This window comes from Loxodonta africana, chromosome 6 (genome assembly GCF_030014295.1).
Source record: "Loxodonta africana isolate mLoxAfr1 chromosome 6, mLoxAfr1.hap2, whole genome shotgun sequence".
Taxonomy (NCBI): domain Eukaryota; kingdom Metazoa; phylum Chordata; class Mammalia; order Proboscidea; family Elephantidae; genus Loxodonta; species Loxodonta africana.
In genome coordinates this window covers 66,917,121-66,937,879 of record NC_087347.1, presented here as the reverse complement: position 1 = coordinate 66,937,879, position 20,759 = coordinate 66,917,121, and the positions used below count along the sequence as shown (strand labels likewise).

Genomic DNA, 20,759 nt, shown 5'->3' with positions numbered 1-20,759 from the left:
TTGTATCACCATAGTCTTTGATTACTTATTATTTAAAAAATCTATAGCTAATTAAGGAAACCCTGGTGCTGTAGTGGTTAAATGCTACTATGGCTGCTAACCAAAGGGTCGGCAGTTCGAATCTGCCAGGTGCTCCTTGGAAACTCTGTGGGGCAGTTCTACTCTGTCCCATAGGGTCGCTATGAGTCGGAATCGACTCGACGGCAGTGGGTTCTGGGTATAGCTCATTAAATCAACACATCCCTAATCCACCCACCCCAAATTTACTCCTTAACCTTTTATCATCCTTCTTTTGTCACTAAAATATAAGACACAAGAGACAGTTGGCACATTCTTACAAAAGCACAAGGTAGCTAGACCCCCAAAAGTAGTAGCAACAATGATTTGAGATCACAAAATATAGAGCTTTGATGTGTTCATGCAAAGTGTAAAGCAAAAAGGACAAAACATTTATCAAAAAATCACAAAAAGAACTAGAATAAATCCCTAGTAGGCAGTAATCCCAAAGAACACATTTAAAATTATATCCAGATTTTTAAAAATGGCTTTTAGGTTCTCATTGAGACTAAAAAGGCAGAACAAATCAGGAACCAATAAAGGCAATCGCTGATTTGAGGATCTTCTTCAAATGGCTGGGTTCAGTTCTAGTAATACTCTTAGGTGCCACATTGAGTAGTGTCTTACAACCTAAAGCTTTTCTATAAAAATAAGCCATTTGTCACAACATGCATCTATATAACACAGCATTCTGGAGCAATGTTAAACATGGCACTCTGATGGATAAGGAAATACTTGGGTATTCCCACTGTGTCCCTGTATGTAGAGTTGATTCCTTAGAAGCTACTAGTTAGATACCCTTCCTTGGAGACAGATATAGACGTACATGACTGGACATGCATGTAAGCAAACACACACACACATCTGCCATAGGAGAACCCACTTACCCTCTGCAGTTACATTTGTCCCATAAATTCCATTCATTTAGTGGCTCATAAAGCCCCTAGGATGGTATTTGAATGCGTTAAGATTAATGTCATAGGACATCTCAGATTCAACAATTGCTCAGTGTTCTCATTCTTATTACTTTTCCTACCTTAGATCATAAAAAAAAAATTTTTTTCATAGTTCATGACAAAGAGTATGTCTAAAATTTCTTTATTACCATACATGAAGCTCCCTAGTAATAAAATAAAAGTTTAAAATGAAATGACAATATTTGATTACATGTCCTTGATTCCTTATCTAAAAGACAGTGCCAAACACATTTCGGAATTCAAATACTTTTAGATTTTGGACAGGTAATACACTGCACAAATTACATAATGCCTTCAGTGGGGTCTGGAGCAACTCTCTGTAATCAGACACTTTAACATTTATGTAGCAAAACATGTGCATAAGATGGGATAAATAAAGACTATAATTAACCTCACATCAGTTCAGGTCAGGTTTTGCCATCAAATGAATTACAAAACCTTGTGGTTTTCAGAGGTTGTTGGATTTTGGGAATTATAGGTAAAGGATTGCGGACCTGTAGAAATGATTGCCTAAACTTTTATAAAATTAGGGGTTAGGTAACAAACACCTAAGCAGGGGTTTTCTTGTTTGGGCAAGAAATTTGGAGAGTAGGATTGCTTTAACAGAGTGGGCGAAAAATAAGAGGAAATCAAAATAAGACTGAGACACTAAGCAGAGTAGGGCTATAGCAGTAATGCAAGATGACAAAACTAGGGCAAGGAAACAGTAGACAAGAAGAAGCCATTTGGAATTAGTGGGCCAAGAAAATAAACAAAACATAGTAACAGTAATATCAAGCCCTCACTGATTACCTACTGTACACCCAGTAGGGTAAAAGCCACTTCACATAAACATCACTTTTGGCAACCTACCTTATAGTTTTCCAAGGGAAAAATTTTTTTTTTAATTTTATTGTGCTTTAGGTGAAAGTTTACAGCTCAAGTTAGTTTCTCGTTCAAAAATTTATACACATATTGTTTTGTGACATCGATTGAATTCCTCAGGTCCCCCCATCCATCTGTCTAGTTTTCCTGTCCCTTCCTGCCTTCTTATCTTGCTTTTGGGCAAGAGTTGCCCATTTGGTCTCATACACTTGGTTGAATTAAGAAGCATGTTCCTCATTTGTATTATTGTTTGTTTTATAGGCCTGTCTAATCTTTGCCTGAAAACAAGAGTGGCTTCAGTTCTGAGTTAGCAGGGTGTCCATGGGCCACAGACTCAGGGGTTCCTCTAGTCTCTGTCGGACCAGTAAGTCTGGTCCTCGTGAATTTGAATTTTGATCTACATTTTTCTTCTGCTCTGTCTGGGACTCTCTATTGTGATCCCTGTCAGAGAAGTCGGTGCATTAAGGAACTTTAATATAGAAAAGCATTGACACAGGCCTTAAGACCTTGGGCCAAAAGACACCCACAATCTTCTAAGAGCATTTTATTTTTGGTCCCAGCCTTGCAATTAAGAGGGTCCTGGAGATGTGTATGTGAACACTGGATTTCCTATTCATTGTACAAAGTATAGTGGAATGTGTGGCTTTAATAATAGTATACAGAATATGATAACAAAGCCATTTTTCTATGCAAAGAAGGAAACTGCATTTATTCTTTTTTGACAAAACAATATAATTTAGTGAATTCCTTGTTGGTGCCCTGATGGCTTGATGGAGTTACTGCAGGTTCTAAAAATAACTGAATATTCCATAAGGTGGCTAACGCCTCCAGGTCAAAATCAGGATCTCCTTATACCTTTCGCATGACGTCCACATAAGAATGGATTTGCTTCTGTGTCTACAGGCCAAGAGTCTCTAGACTGCAATGCAGGCTCACCAGAGGGCAAGTTCCTGAAATGAAGTACTGTAGGTCAACATGACATGAATGCTATCACATTCAGCCCAGTATTCGCCCCACCCAGTTCCTCCGAACTTTTTTTATAACCAGAAGTGGAAATGTGTTTCACAGTTGGTGCAAGAATCAGGTCCTGAAAAACATAAGTGCCAAGGATGAACAGCAACTCCATGGTTGAGTTGTGACACGCCACAAAAAAAAAAAAAAAGCCACAGGAATGCCTAATTTGGAACAATGTCCAACAGCTTCTTTGGCTGTGATGTTGTCAAGATATGAAAGTAGAACATTTGTGTGAAGAAAGATGGTCAGTCAGGGTGACAACACATTCATTCCACAGTGAGAAACTGAACTCATTAATTATAAATTTCCATTGAGTGAGCTACTCAGAGTCTGTTCTCCCTAGATTTAACTAGTTTAACATGGGCAATACTTGTATTCCAAAAAGACACCAACATTTTAAAGTATGCCTTTGGTGATTCAAACAACTCAACAGATGCCCTGGTCTCAAGGGTCCAATTTGGTATATTTTGGCCAAACCCCCTCCTAAGTCTTTCTCTTACTGGGAAACCATAGGAAGATATATGGGCTCTATACAATAAATGGACTGTATAGTAATCATTCCATGAAACTAGTTTTTATGGACTTATAATTAAGAGGTCCAGGGAAATTGTTGTTGTTGGGTATCTTCGTGTCAACTCCAAATCATAGTGACCCTATAGGATGGCGTAGAACTGCCCCATAGGGTTTCCTAGGATATAATCTTTACAGAAGGAGATAACCATGTCTTTTCTCCTGTAAAGCAGCTGGGTGGGTTCCAACCATGACCTTTTGGTTAGCACACTTGTGCTTAACCATTGTTTAACCATTTTAAATAATGAACCAGCCTGCCTCCACCCTGAAATGGTATGAAACTTACTAATACTTCATCAGTGTTCTGTTAATACTTACACCATGGTACTTGTATTTCACAAAGGTCAGACTTCTTGGTTAAACAAGGTGGCAAACTGACTCATCAAAGTTGAGGAAAAAAGGAAGCATTTAAAACCATATGCTTACACTGAAAAAGTAAAAGACATTATCATGATGGATTCTAGCCCGGTTTCAAAACTCTACATCATTTAACATTTATATGCAGATCTAGTATCTCTTAAAATAGGGTGCAATTTTTCCCAGATATGAGGCAGTATTAAGATATTTAAGTAGTAATTATTATTCCTGAAAACTGGAAAGCTCATTTTCTCTCTCCCTGTCTCTTATACACACACTAATATCTCCCCTATAAAACACACACACTAATATAGATCCTGCCTAATACATAAAAAAAAAAAAATTTCTTTACATAGAAGATACTAAAGTCTGTCAAACGAGCATGCTTCTGCATACATGTGCATGTCCACACACATCACATCCCTTCAGTATTTCTATACTTTTCAAAAAAAAAAAAAACTTTCCATACTCATTTATAAATTCAACCAAAATTCTGACGAAGGAATTGGAATGAGGAAAGTATCTATACTTTCAATGTACTTGTGGCACCATCTTGTGGTGGTATTGTAGTGTTGCATTTTCAAGTTAAATTTCTCAAGTTCCTGCCAACATGCTTAGGAAAATGCATTTAAGGATAAATTTGACATTTTAAATATACATGGATGCAGTGTAAAAATTTGGCCCGTGCAATTAAAAACCCACATGCATCTTTTTTTTCTGTAGTCACGATACAGGTATCACAGTGCCCTGACCCTAAAAGCTGCTTAATATCAGTAACTATTTTTTGAACATAGAATAGGAATGAAAATATGAGATCACTAGAAGGAGAGAAAAAACAACCAACCAACCAAAAATAAGGACCCCTGTGTATCAAGGAAAAGCATAGAATATAGCAGCCAAAAAAAAAAAAAAAAAAGAACACAATATATAATGCTCCAAATGACAACCCCTTTTCTAGTCTTGCTTTCCATTCCCACTTCCAAACCATTACCCCCACAGCGTGCTGCAAATTCCCTGGTTTTGTCACCATTATACCTCCTTCCCCTTGAAAACATGTCCTCAACTTGAAATCTGTTTAAGTTCAGCTTAAAATTTTAAAGACAAATAGAAGATGCCACTGCTTACATCAAGAGTCAGTCTGTATTAGGCTGGTTCTGTAGAGAGGCAAAACCAGTAAAGCATATATATATATATCTGTACATATACTAGATAGATAGATAGATTTATATATACCAAGGAAATGGCTCACGCAGTTGTAGAGGCTGAAACATCCCAAGTTTGTGAGTCAGGATGCAGGTTTCTCCTGATTCACATACCCACAGAGGCTGGCAAATCCAAGAGCAGCAGGTCGGAGAGCACGGTTCTTGCTCACAGGCTGTAAAGATCAATGAATCCCAAGATGGGCAGGCAAAGCTGCAGGTAAGCTGTTAGCTCAAGTCCCAAGAACCAGAGGTCAGACAAACAGGAGCCAGCTGTAGAATCTAGCATGAGCAAAAAAGCCCCTGAGCCTTGCCAGAATGTCCGCTTATATTCGATGCAGGCCACAGGCTACTCACAGAAGATTCCATCATGGGGGTGATCACATATCAAATCTCACCAGGAAAGTGATCACAATATTATACGACTGCCAAAACACTGAGAATCATGGCCCAGCCAAGTTGACACATCACAGAGTCTCTTGAATTTGAGCTGGCCTTGTGATTACCTCTGACCGAAAGAATGCAGTGGTATAGCTTCAACTCTCGTTGTTTTGCAACACTGCTCTGACCACTGTATCAGGAATCATTTTCTACCTCTTTGAAACGGTGAGATCTCTGGGGAGAAAAATCCAGTCTACAACCAGCACCAGCTGCAAGATATGGGTGTGAGGCCAACTTAGACTATCCAACCCAGTTGTTCTGCTACCTGCCTTCAGCTGCATGAGTAACCACTGGTGATTTCAAGAGAACCACCCAGCTGAGCCCAGCCCAAATTGTTCACCCAAGAATCATGATTAAAATGAACAACTATTGCCATTAAAATTTTTCTAAGGATTCGGCCTACCTTTCCAAACTTATCTTGTGTTTCTCTGTAATTCCCTCAATGAGTTCTAGCCACTTCTCAGTTTTTCAGGCATGCCAAGCTTTTTCTCAGCTTTAGATTTTGAACATTATCTTCACTTTCTTTAGATCACTGTTCCCTACTTTTTCCATGACTAATTCCTTTCTGGTCTTAAAAATTCCACTTACATGAGAATTAGAAATTCTTTTGGAATTAATTGAAGGTAATGCATGTCAGTGATAGTATAATATTCATATACCTAGTAGGAAGGCATCAGTATGACTATTATTCAAACCACTAATGCCAACAATGTAGAAATTGAAGATTTTTACCAACTTCTGCAGACTGAAATTAATCAAACATGCAATTAAGATGCATTGATAATTACTGGTGATTGGAATGTGAAAATTGGAAACAAAGAAGGATTGGTAGTTGGAAAATACGGTCTTGGTGTTAGAAACAACACCAAAGATTGCTCATATGCAAGTTCAAGTTGAAGCTGAAAAAAGTTTTTTTAAAAGTCCACGAAAGCCAAAGTACGACCTTCGGTATATCCCACCTGAATATAGAGACCATTTCAAGAATAGATTTGACACACTGAACACCGATGACCAAACACCAGATGAGTTGTGGGATGACATCAAGGACATGATCCATGAAGAAAGCAAAAGATCATTAAAAAGATAGGAAAGAAAGAAAAGACCAAAATGAATGTCAGAAGAGACTCTGAAACTTGGCCCTGAATATAGAGTTGCAAAAGCGAATGGAAAAAATGAAGTAAAAGGGTTAGATGAAGATTTCAAAGGGTGGGTCAAGAAGACAAAGGTATTATAATGAAATGTGCAAAGACCTGGAGTTAGAAAACCAAAAGGGAAGAACATGCTCAGCATTTCTCAAGCTGAAAGAACTGAAGAAAAAATTCAAGTCTCAAGTTGCGATGTTGAAGGATTTATGGGCACAATATTGAACAGTGCAGGAAGCATCAAAAGAAGATGGAAGGAATATAGAGTCATTGTACCAAAAAGAATTGGTTGTTCAACCATTTCAGGAAGTGAGATATGATCAAGAACTGATGGTATCGAAGGAAGAAGTCTAAGCTATGCTGAAAGCACTGGTGAAAAAAAAGGCTCCAGGAATTGATGGATACCAAATGAGATGTTTCAAGAAACAGACGCAACACTGAAAACGCTCACTCATCTATGCCAAGAAATTTGGAAGACAGCCTCCTGGCCAACAGATTGGAAGAGATCCATATTGGTGCCCATTCCAAGAAAGGTGATCCAACCAAATGCAGACATTGTTGAACAATATCAATAATATCACATGCAAGTAAAATTTTACTGAAGAAAATTCAAAAGCCTTTGCAGCATACAGGAAACAGCCAGAAATTCAAGCCAGATTCAGAAGAGGACATGGAACAAGGGATGTCATTGCTGATATCAGATGGATCTTGGCTGAAAGTAGAGAATACCAGAAAGATGTTTACCTGTGTTTTATTGTTTAAGCAAAGGCATTCTACTGTGTGCATCTTAACAAATTATAGACAACATTGTGAACAACGGGAATTCTAGAACACTTAATTATGCTTACACGGAACATGTACATAGGCCAAGAGGCAGTTGTCCAAATAGAACAAGGGGATATTGCATGGTTGAAAATAAGGAAAGATGCACATCAGGGTTGTATCCTTTCACCATATTTATTCAATCTGTAAACTAAGCAAGTAATCCAAGAAACTGGACTCTATTAAGAAAAATGCAGCATCAGGATTGGAGGAAGACTCAATTACAACTTGAGATATGCAGATGGCACAATCTTGCTTGCTGAAAGCGAAGAGGACTTGAAACACTTACTGGTGAAGATCAAAGACTACACCCTTCAGTATGGATCACATCTCAACATAAAGAAAACAAAAATCCTCACAACTGCACCAATAAGCAACATTATGATAAACAGAGAAAATACTGAAGTCGTGAAGGATTTCATTTTCCTTGGATCCACAATCAACGTCCATGGAAGCAGAAGTCAAGAAATCAAATGACATATTGCATTGGGCAAGTCTGCTGCAAAAAGCCTCTTTAAAGTGTTAAAGAACAAAGATTTTTGAGGACTAATGTGCAATTGACCCAAGCCATAATGTTTTCAATCACCTCATATGCATGCGAAAGCTGGACAATGAATAAAGAATACCGAAGAAGAATTGATGCCTTTGGATTATGGTGTTGACTAAGGATATTGAATATACCATGGACTATGAACAAGTCTGTCTTGGAAGAAGTACAGTCAGAGTGCTCCTTGGAAGTGAGGATGGAGAGACTTGGTCTCATGTACTTTGGACAGGTTATCAGGAGAAACCAGTCCCTAGAGCAAGAAATTATGCTTGGTAAAGCATAGGGTCAATGAAAAAGAGGAAGACCCTCAATGAGATGGATTGACTCAGTGGCTGCAACAATGGGCTCAAACATATTAAGGATTGTGAGGATTGAGTAGGACCAGGCAGTGTTTCCTTCTGTTGTGCATAGGGCCACATGAATCCGAACTGACTCAATAGCACCTAACAACAAGAACAACAAGGCATGTTAAGTTTGCATGTAACTGGAAAAACTGAACATTAAAAAATAAGGAAAGAGCTTTGAATTCTTTTCATTTTTACTTAGAAAACAATTTGGTGTAAAAAGTTATGAGACATAATATAGAATGGGGGATAGGGCCTGACTTTGAATCTTCATGTGGCTTTAGGAAAGTCCTTTCAATCTCTCTAATTCTCAGCTTCCTTATCTATAAAGTAATGATAATCATATGTGCCTTACTGGGTTATGAGGACAAAAGTCATTTCAGTCTTTTCATGATAACCTCTAACTCCAAGTGCACCTGAAATCAAGTTCAGGTGTGTTTCTCTTACCACAATTCACTACAACCTCCATGCTCTTAGCCTGACCTTTCAGAGTTTCAAATATTATTTGTACCAAACCACTGCCAGAGGCAGCATCAAAGATCCTGCTTAAAAGAAAACCTCACTCCAATACTGAGGTAATGTCGATTCCAAAAAGTTCCAGAATTAAATCAATCTTCTCCACAATAATTTCCTAGGTCAACTTGATTCTTCAAGAAAGATACAAACTTTCCTTGAGAACACAGGGTGAATAATGTATAAAATTAACTTTTATTATTCTCCTTGACAAATTACCTGCTTCTGATTGAAAGGGGGAGAGCATTAGCATATCATGTCTCAATGGCTGGTATGTGGGGTAACCTCCAGAACAGTAAAAGCTGGTCTTACCTCATCAACAGGCTGCATCTGGAAAGAAGACTTAAGGCCTATATTTTCTTATTTAACTTCCACATCAGGTTCACTATGTGAACAGTAACCAGTAAGAACAAATTTGGCAATTTTTGCCCAAACTGACATATGTGCACAGATGGACCTCGGCCTAGTTAGGTAGGCCGGGGTTCTAATGGAAGTTTAATTCAGAGTCACTGAGGTGTTATTTTGGTCTGCTCAGTTTATTTAATGCTGCTGGGGCTCCCACTGGCCCCTGCTGGTACTAGCAAAGGGGTTTCATCAAGCCAAGCCATCAGGTGTGTCCTGGTGGAGGAGGAATGTGGTAGGATGCCCCTTTTAGTGGCTTCCACTCCCTACCCCTTCACTGCTCTGGCATCTCTGATCAGGGGAGGAGAGTCTCAGAACTCCAAGGACAAAGAGGGCCTGATGGGGAAGGAAAATGCTTCCCCTAGCCACTTATTTTTGGTGGGACTCTCAACCAGTGGTGTCACCTAATCTTGCCCCATTCGGCCTGTAGGGAGGAATGAGCCTACATAGCCTGTCTTCTTTTGCTAGGTTGGAGTTCAGGAAATGCTTGATCTGAGTGACCTTCTTCTGTTGGATTGGGGCAAGGAGGAAAGGTGGTAATGCAAGATAACCTGATGCTGAGCTATTCCTCTAGTCCTGGGATACAAATTGGATCACCTTCTTCCATCTTTCTTTCTTTACCTCGTATGCTATGCCCAGGGTCTATAGTTGTTCTTATCGAGAGGAGCAGGGAGAAGTGAGTCTGCCCCATCTTGTCTGGAACGGAAGTCGATTATGATGTTTTGAAGAACACATTGGCAATTATATGAATCAGAGTCCAGAAAGGAAAACAGAAACCATTCTAGGCAATTTAAACAGGGGGAATTTAATACAGGTATATAGTTACACAAGTGAACGAGGAAGACAGTGAATGAACACAGAGATTAGAAACAGGAAGAAGCCACTCCTCGGACAGAGGGGAAAAGGAGAAGGCAGTGTTAGCAGAGTCCAGCAGGCTGGGTTACCCTATACAAGCTGAAACTTCGGCAGACCTGTCCAACCAAAACTGGAGTCACAGGCAGGTGCAGCCATGGAGAGATACCACCCTAGATATAGGGAGTAACGACAAATAGTTTGGATGTTTCCCTCCTTCCTCTAATCTCCTGAGAGTGCCTTCTAGTGGCCAAAGCTATCAGGAAGCCAGTTGGCAAGGAAGCCTGGGAAATATGTTGTCGTTGTTGCATACCGGCGAGATGATTCCAACTCATAATGACCCCATAGGACAGAGTAGAATTGCTCCGTTGGGTTTCCAATACCGTAATCTTTACAGAAGCAGACTGCCACATCTTTCTCCCATGGAGAGGCTAGTGGGTTCAAACTGTCAACCTTTCAGTTAGTATCTGAGCGCTTAACCACTGCACCACCAGGGCTCCTTCTGGGAAATATAACCCAGTTGCCATTGAGTCAATTCTGGCTCGTAGTGAACCTATAGGACAAAGTATGGTAGTTTCCCTCATAAGTGACAGATGTGTAAAAACCGTATAAAGTAGAAAACATTTACCATTTCCTTTGCAGCTATTCCATGTCCTTGATCAAATGACTTTACTATGTCATCCAATGATACATACAAATGACACACTGCACAGAAAGATCCTATCGCACTATATACTTTGATTTCCAACCTTCAACTTTCTACATTTAGATTATTTAATTCATGAATTCTATATTTAGTTTCATTTTTAATAACATAAAAGGAATGTGGATCTCAATTACAAATTCAGATTTAGAAGAAATCCAAATGTTTTTACAGCTGAATTTAATTTCTAGTACAAACTCCATCCCATATGGTGATAGAAACTTCATTTCAGGCTGTTTAGATTGTCTCTTTCCCTGCAATTGCATCTAGATTTGGGGTCGGGTACAGAGGATGCTTATGGGCTTACATGGTACCAAGGCACAGATAAGTATATGGCCTGGTTGTCATTTCTACACACAGGTATCTGCTGAGACATTCTTATTTCTGTCTTATATTTGGTTATTAGCTCATGTAGGCTCCGTGGGATGATCCCTTGTTCCCAACTATGAGGGAAGTTTAGGTCAGTCTGTACATCACTCATGGCACACTGGAAACATTCCCTTGCCACTGCCTGCATTTAGCCACAGGAAATGCTATTTCCTGGCTCCTAGGTGCACCTCAGTGGCTCCCAGGCTCACCCAGCTACCCGTGCTCACTAAACCCACAGGAAATCATGAGGCTGCCTTGGACCCATCTGCCTATCCTTTCTGGGGTCAGGAACACGAGGGTCTTACTATTTTTTTTGGATCCTATGAGGGATGGAAGCACACAACTACTATGTCCAGGCCCTATACAGGTCTGTGGATTCTGTTTTTCCACTAATCCCTTGGGACTGGATGGGGGAAAGAGCAGAACGAGTTATCTATGCTCTCCCTCTTCTTCTCCCTTCTGCAGTCCAGAGAATTTTTACATTGTTTTGCCAGGCGGTAGAGCTGGGAAAGGAATTCTGCTGCTGCTCATTAGGAATCCTTCCCTCAGGAAAAAAAATCACATTTATAAATGTACACACACACACACACACACACACACACAGCAGAGTAGTTTTAGGTGCTGGGTAGAAATCCTCCTATTGTTCCAGAAGCTGAGATCTAAATGTTCTGTAAACACCCTGAATTCTAAGATCAGAGGAAGAACTGACAGCACTTAGGCATCAGTTACTTCTCTGTAGGGCTTTTTGAGAGTAGGTTTTGTTTTAAAAAATAGACCAAGTCTCAACCACCACCATATAAACCCCACTGCACCCCAATCAGTCTCATTACTATGAGAAAAAAATTGACAAGGGAAAGGGGAAGTTACCTTCTTAACATTTCATGGGAAGGACATCTCTACTAACACATTTTTCCCCTTTGAGGAGCAGATGGGCTATTATTTTCCTCCTTAAAGCCAAGCAATGAGCAAGAAGAGGAGACTGGCATTTTGTTCCTTCATTGGGTGTCTATCTGTCCCAGACCTGCCAACCACCCCTGTGCTACCCGAACAGGAAGATATACATGGAAGGAAGCCCCTCACACCCTATTCCATCTTTTACCTGCCTGAGACCCAGCAGTTCCTTGTTTTCAAGAGGAACGTTAGATGTCAGATGGATGCTACATGTGCCCACAAGCCCCAAGAGTTGGTACATAGATGGGAATAGGGATACAGTCTTCCTAGGACTGCCACAGTGTGGGAGAAAGAGGCACACAGGGCCGAGGAATGGAGGCTTTTGCTACCAGCTGGGGGTGAGCTGGAAGATGCAGCTAAGTTTCACAAAGGACCCCCAATGCCTAAGGGACCACTTGGAGGGAGCCCTTCATCCGAAGGGTCTGCTAGGACCACCTGCGACCCACAGAGACAGGCAAAATAACTATCAGCAACTGAGGACAGCATTGCAATCTTGCCATTCCTCCATGGTTCACCACCATGCGCTGAAGGGTGGGGCCAGGGAGGGCACACTGTGCCTCTGCCCTCCACTTTCAGCTCCAAGGTCTGTGGAGCCAGCTCTTAATTTGACTGTGAGATGGATGTTTACATAAATAGAAATAAACCTTCTAAACCAAAAATATATAAAACTGAGAAGTTACAGGCTGAGAGAGTGTTAAGGACCTGCTACACAGCAGGAGACAGAAGTTTGATAGATCAAAGCTGAGGAAAGTGATTGGAAAAATAAAACCATGTCAGGTCTGCTCTTCATTGAATTGAGGGTCTAGTGGATACACATTCCTAGGCACGCAGAACAGCACTGAGGGACAGTCTGCTTTACATCCTGCTGTTTTGCTTAGCATTATATAATGGATGATTGTCCCATCATTTGGTATTCTTTAGAAATGTCATTTTTAAGAATTATGATTTCTATCATTCATCTATGGAGCCCTGCTGGTGCAGTGGTTAAGAGCTCAGCTGCTAACCAAGAGGTCAGCAGTTCGAATCCACTAGCTGCTGGCTTCTTGGATACCCTGTGGGGCAGTTCTACTCTAGGGTTGCTATGAGTTAGAATCGATTCAACGGCAACAGATTTTGGTTTTTGATTTTTATCATTCACCTAGAGGAGCCTTAGTGGTGCAGTGGTTAAGCACCCAGTTGGTCGGCAATTTAAATCCACCAGGTGCTCTGTGGGAGAAAGATGTGGCAGTTTGTTTCTGTAAAGATTACAGCCTTGAAAAATCCTATAGGGCAGTTTTACTCTGTCCTATAGGGTCACTATGAGTCAGTATCGACTCCACAGCAATGAGTTTATCATTCATCTTTTAAGTGTACTATAACGTATTCAACCTTTCTACTTTTTGGATATCCAGGATATAACTTATATTTTGGAATAAAACATATCATTTTCATATTTGAACATATATCTACACTTAATTTCTATTTCCAAAGAGCAGACATCATCATACCTATTTTTTTTTTCAGTTGAGAGAATTAATGTTTTTATACTACTACCTTCAGAGGTTAAGTGACTTGCCTTCATCATATGTGTCATGAATTGAATTATGCCTCCCAAAAAATGTGTGTATCAAATTGGCTGGGCCGTGATTCCAGTATTGTGTGATTTTCCTATATGTTGTAAGTCCTGCCCCTATGATGTTAATGAGGGAATATGGGGGGCAGTTGTGTTACTGAGGCAGGACTCAATCTACAAGATTGGATTGTGTCTTGAGGCAATCTCTTGAGATATAAAAGAAAGAAGCGAGCAGAGAGACAAGGGGACCTCATTCCATCAAAAAAGTAGTGCTAAGAGCAGAGTGTGTCCTTTGGACCCAGGGTCCCTGCGTAGAGAAGCTCCTAGTCTAGGGGAAGGACTTTTCTCTAGAGCTGCAGAGAAAGCCTTCCCCTGGAGATGATGCCCTGAATGTAGACTTCTAGCCTACTAGACTGAAAAAATATATTTCTCTTTGTTAAATCCATCTACTTGTGGTATTTCTGTTACAGCAGCACTAGATGACTAAGACAATATGTTAAATCCAAGTCTTCTGAGAATGGGTAATTGGCTATATCATAAATATATGAAGATTTTCCTTATGCCTAATGTGTTGTTGTTGCTGTTAGGTGCTGTTGAGTCAGTTCTGACCCATAGCGACCCTACGTACAACAGAACAAAACACTGTCCGGTTCTGTGCCATCCTCAAAATCATTGCTATGCTAAACGTACAACTTGAAAAGCTGTCTTATTTTCTCACTCATTTTACTATATGTAAATATTCTGTGTTATGTTACATGATGAGTTATGTTTATTTATAGAATAGAATCATAATATTCTGCTTATGTTTTAGAGATCCCTGGATAGCACAAGTGGTTTGTGATCAACTTCTAACCTAAAGGATGGCTTTTGAACCCACCCAGTGCCACCATGGAAAAAAGCCCTGGCAACCTGCTTCCATGAAGATTACAGCCAAGAAAACCTTACAGAGCTCGGTTCTAATCTGTAACACATGAGGTCTCCGTAAGTCAGAACTGACTCAATGGTAACAGGCTTGGTCATCAAAGTGAGACAGTTTGCTTTGATAGCAACTATTAGTGACCCCAAGTATATTATAACTAAATTTTACCTGTATTGTGCTGCATTGTATTGTAGGGAAATATTGACAAACAATAAAGACTTCACCATCAATTGAACATGGCTGGAACCCTGGAACTGCCGCTTCTCCATTATATGAATCTGGGAAAACTATTTTGTTTCTCAGATCCTAATCTGTAAATTGGGGATAATAGCAGTTGGTGAGAGAATTAAGGGAAAATTCATACAGAGTGCTTAGTGCCAGGACGTGGCACATAAGAAAATGTTCAATTAATATTAGCTACTTTTATTATTATATATTAGAGGCCGCAGGTTAACCACAATTTAGGTGTAGGTATACTGGCAGTCCCCAGGTTATGAATGTCCAACTAGATATAATTCTTAGTTAAGAACCAACCACCATAAAACCTAGTGTATTAAAAATTCGAGGTACATACAATGGTTTGTAATAACAAACAGGTACTATTGTGATGCACATCAAAACATTAATATTACTGTATTATTATGTTAAAGATGTTTTAGTGTATCTGGAAGTGTTTAAAGATTTTTATGCATAGAAAGGCACACTATATTAACTAACTGATATTAAATACAGACTGTACCTAACTGTTCCAACTTATGTACAAGTTGGACTTAAAGACAGAGTTAGGAATGGAAATCATTCATAATTTAGGGGCTGCCTGTAATATGTAATAATTACATAGATGTGATTCAAACCTTTAGTCAGGCCACTGTTTGCTCCTTGATTTCAATTATTTAGGTTTTAACTTAACACTAACCTAACTCTATTTTAATATGTAAATACAGTTATATTCATGCATCTGTGAATACTTATTATAATTATAATAATAAACAAATGGAAAAAAAGTTTCAGTATTATCAGTGTGTATCCTATACCTTGTTCTTTCACAGCACATGAAGTACTGATTGGAAAAAATAGTTAAAACCTATACTGAGTAAAAAGTAGTTATGTTTAACAGATCCCTCTTATTATTTACAGTGTGTGCGCGTGTGTGCGCACACACACACACAGTTTTCACTGGAGCTTAACATGGATTATGACATAACTTCGCAAAATGCCAACAAGTGGCTTCTCTGTCATCTGACTTCAAGTCAAGGCCTCATTACCAGAGCAAACACTTGCTACAGTGGAATTTGGAGCTCTTCCACCACATTTAGAAGGAGACTTATCTTTGGCCTCCCACGTAAACCTGGGTAGGATGACCACATTTTTGTAGAAATCTTCACCACGAATAACAGTAAATTTCACATTTTTCTTTAGTTCTGCCACATTAAGGCACCCAGTGAACAGGGATGTGGGGGAGGAAGGGTTTCCCAAGGATAAGATAAAGGATTTGAAAGGCTGTTCAAAAGTCAGGGCAGATGCTGGAATGCCAAAATTCCTAAGCTTCTGCCTGTATCCAGCCCACAGGAAAAAATGAGAAGCAAGTGAAAGTAATTACCGGTGCCTGACCTCAGAGGTGAGCATTGCTGGTTTTGGCAATGCCTGTTCCTATTGTTAGAACATCACCAGCACACTGCTGGCATCTCCATAAAAGAATATGACAACTCCAACATGCAAGATTAATGTGCCTTTCCTGCATGATGAGATGTTATAAACAAAGCTGCAGCTTTTTATATAATATCAAGTAGTAAGTTATCCAATAGAAAGCAGATGAAGGAAACTAAAGAAGCTCTAGTTTTCCAAAGGGGGAAAAATTTGATCTCGCTGATCTAAAACACGTTTCAAAATACATTAGGAAATGTTCACATACCATGACGGTACAGAAAGTCCATAGTCCGATAACAAATTTTGTATATAGAGAGATAGATACATAGATATATACACAGAGATGTGTATATAATAACAATAAATATACTGAGAGGTGAAAAACAGCTGGGTTTTACCTGTAGGGAAAAGAGTACATATTATTGTGATGGTAGTTTAAGGCTGGAAACCATGGTGGCGTAGTGGTTAAGTGCTATGGCTGCTAACCAAAATGTCGGCAGTTCAAATCCACCAGGCACTCTTTGGAAACTCTATGGGGCAGTTCTACTCTGTCCTCTAGGGTCACTATAAGTCAGAATCAACTTGACGGCAGTTGGTTTCGGTTAGTTTAAGGCTAAAGACAAGTCTTGCTGTAAATCCTTCATTGCTAGCACAGAACCATTATCTCTCAAAAGTCAGTGGAACCCCCAGGCCCTCCTTCCTACCTGTGCTGGTGTTGGTGCTGGGGCTGGCCAGCGGTGGCTCCGAGCCCTGAACTGGGGGTGGGGGCTGCCCATCACTCAGCTGCTTTACTCGCTTGCGGTGGGACTTGCCGTTGTAGTGGACCTGGGCCTGGGCTGCAGAGTTCAGCTGGATATTACACACCTCACAGAAGGAGAAAAGAATTTTCTTCTTCTCTTGACTCAGCCGGTCCTCAGAACTGTCGTTCTTTATCCTATTTTCTTCAAAGCCCCATAGAAAATTTGCCATATTCACAATTCCATCTTTGAGGTGGTTGTCAGGGCTAAAGGGGGACTTCATACCTGAAAAACAAAAATGGTAAAACTGTTTGTGAAATTATATGTGCCTTATTGCTTTCTAGTACAATTACAATTAACTTTCATGGTATGGTTTAAGCTAAAAGCCTTCCCAGCTATCCAGTGGCTGCTCATGAAAAAAGTCACCAAAAAGTACCTTACTGAGTAAATATGGTCTTTGCACATGCCGTTCGCTCTGTCTGGAGTACCTTATACCCTCCCTTCTCCCTTCCTTCCATCCCCTCTTACCCCCTTAGTCCTTTTAACTTCTGCCCCATCTTATATTTTGGCTGGAGAATCACTCCCTCCAAGAAACCTGTTCTGACCTGGAGGTCCCAGTTACGTGTTTGAATACTGCTGTGTGACCTCGCTTCAGAGCACTTATCAGGGTGTGCACTTCACGTGTATTTGAGCAATTGTTTAATTTATGTCTGTCTCCCTGCTAGAGTACAAGCTGTGTGAGGCCAGTGACCTTGTCTCTGGAAATTCCTTAGGCTCAGAATTGAATGTTTCACACACATAGTAGTCACTGAAATATCCATGGAAGGAGTTAAGGGGGGGAAGAAAGGAGGGAAAATGGGAGAAAGGAAGAAGGAAAGAATAAATGATGTTATGAGCCCAGAGCTGTAAAAATATGTATGTGTATGTATGTGTAGCCACATATGTATATACAATACACACACACCTGCTCACATGTAAACAGATATGTGCCCCCACCTGAAAAGGAAGTGAATAACAAAAAGGAAAACTCAGTACATCTGTGACTTACACTGAGTTCTGTTCCAAAAGCCCTGTTATAAGTCAGCCGATGGGAATTTGAACATATGCTCTTATGGAGTAATGAGGCAAATGGTTTTTAGATTTCCAGATTAGCCCATAAACATCAATTTAACCTCTGAAGAAGTTGAAACACAGGACATCTGCAATACAAAATAATAGAAATACAATAATATGGTAAACTAATAATTGAAAGAAAGAGTAAAATAAGATATAATTTTTGTTTAAGTGCTGATTTTTTTAAAACTTATATAAAGGGCACAGTGATGGATTAAAACCTAAGTGAAAATTTCAAAGGAGACTCTCCAGTCCTCAGGGGCCTTGGATAATGAAGACTGCCTTGGGTTTTTATTTTATTCATTTCCACTTTAAAATGTATTTCTTACTTTTTATTCACTACCAGTATTACCAGCATTTTCATACTTAGTGTGATTACCAGTATTACCAGCATTTTCATACTTAGTGTGATTACAACAATGGTTTTGGTTCTCAACTAGAATAAAGCGAAAGACACAAAGAGGAAAGGGGAGAGCAATATTCAGGAAATGCCTGGGCAAAAAATTAAAGAAAAAGGAATATGTATGAGGAAGAATTAGCGGCGATAGAATAGTTCTATGCCATAAGGGATGAAGAATTCTGATAAAGAAAGGATCATAGCTTGTGAGGAATTTATGCCTGGGGGGAAAACTCGGAGGGGTTAAAGGATATTGGGTTATACCGCTGTGTACCACAAAGTTTGAGTAGTTCTATTGATCCAAATTGTCCTGGAGTTCCATGGAAAGGAACAACCAGAGACTAGTCCATACTTGGGGTGTTCCCAAGTCAAATGTTTATAACTCAGAAAGTGAGTTATAGCACAGGGTAGCCATAAACAGACATTATTTCAATGTACAGTATACCAAGATCTCTTTTTTTTTGAGGCCATACACTCTTTTGCAAAGATCCATATTTTCCACATACCCACAAACTAAATATAACTTTCAGAGTGTGATTAGGATATTTCTAATTTTGATATGCAAAATCTATCTGTCCCATGTTATACTTTACCCTGATGCCACCCTTTTAAGGGACTTTTTATTGAGTCAGAATCGACTTGACAGTAAGGTTTGGTCTAATTTACTGCATGAAATTTTCTTAATAAATTCCTTTCTTTCAGCTCTCCAAAAAGCAGTTTTCTTAAAATATATCATAATAGCTAACTGAACTAATTGATAAATAAAGAGATGAATAAGTTTTATGAGCTCATCCTTGCCTAGCCAACTAATCCATTATAAAGCTTAAGGAAAACCAAAAACTTTTAACCTTGCAAAGCCAGGTCAGGCACCATATCAGCAAATCATTGAAACCTAAGTGTTATATTTCAACTCAAGCCGCCAAAATTCTTGACTCAGCTGAGGACTGAGGACACTTTACTTTGAAAAAATAATCTCTTTGTAGGCTGCTGCCTTGCCCATGCTGTCAATTAATACATGGAATTTCACAGAAGAGGAGCCCTGTTGGCAAAGTAGTTAAGGACTGGGCTGCTAACCAAAAGGTCAGTGGTTCAAACCCACCAGCTGCTCCATGGGAGAAAGATATGGCACTCTGCTTCCATAAAGATTACAGCCTTGGAAACCCTATGTGTCAGTTCTTCTTTGTCCTGTAAGGTTGCTAGGAGTCGGAATCAACTCAATGACGGTGGGTGTGGTTTTTGGTTTTGGATGTTCATTTCAAATAAACCAGAATTTAAAATCCTATATGCTTAATATTGGCTCCCTGTTCCACATCATAGCCAGGAAGCTAGAGCCCCATTTCTGATTCTCAGGAGCTGAAGCCAGCTCTCATTTCCTGCTTTGTAGAATTTCCTTGAATGACCTCACTTTGCCTCTGCTTCCTCCTGGTGCTCCTGTGCTTCCTTGGATCAGTCTTCTCTTGGTTCCCAACATCTATCTAGAACTGAACTGGATGTGCCATGGCTTGTTTGAGCTGCATTCTTGATTGCAGGTAAGTGTCGCGATAGTATATTCTATCTAACCCTTCTTGGAACCTTTATTGAAAATACATGTTTGGAAAATTGAGTACAGGTATGGGTCACTTAAGGTCCACAATACGTTCTGTGAAATAGAATGTTATGTTATTTGGACGTTGTGCAAATACCATATTAAAACCTTATGGGAGCCCACTTCTGGTTGTCCTAGTAGTTCCTGCCACTGCTGCTGCTGCTGCTGCTGGAGTTACTGGCAAAGACAGGCAGGGGCCGTCACTGAGAGTGCGACAGTGGGAGCAGAGCAAGAAGAAGGGGATGAGGAGGGAGCAGAGGGTGCCCAGTCCTGCCCCACTGTTCTGCCTGCCTGAGCATAAGCCGCAGGAGCAGTCTGGTCCCCAAAGCCCTCATCGTCTGTCTGCCAGCCATCCAGACAAAGCCCAACTGTGGATGCCCAGAGCCTTGTCCTCTGACTCACCTGCTTGTATCCAACCTGTGGTCCACTGCTACACAAGTCTGGTTTGGGGTCTTTAAAGTCATTAGGAGGAAATAATAAATGAAAGAAGAGCAGCTTTCCTTAAAAACAAACAAACAAAAACCTTATGCGACCACACTGACATACGCAGTGGAAACTAACATTAAAAAACTCACAGCTGTATACATAAGAATAATTTTTCTAAAGTTCACATTTAGAAATACCTGAGAAATTTTAATTTAGGAAAGCCTATTCCCAAAGAAAATTGTTTTATTGGACAATATAT

The 20,759-nt window shown here is 39.9% G+C and overlaps 1 protein-coding gene across 2 annotated transcripts in view; it reads right to left on the bottom strand.

The window, feature by feature from the left end:
• Positions 1 to 18,275, bottom strand: part of ZNF385B (zinc finger protein 385B) — a 305,144-nt gene extending 286,869 nt beyond the window's left edge. For both annotated transcript variants that reach the window (XM_023542798.2, XM_003406190.3), the window contains exon 1: positions 16,947 to 18,275. In XM_023542798.2, coding sequence (XP_023398566.1) covers positions 16,947 to 17,262 — 316 coding nt within the window. In that variant the 5' untranslated portion in view covers positions 17,263 to 18,275. The remainder of the gene's footprint in view (positions 1 to 16,946) is intronic.
• Positions 18,276 to 20,759: the final 2,484 nt, after the last annotated feature.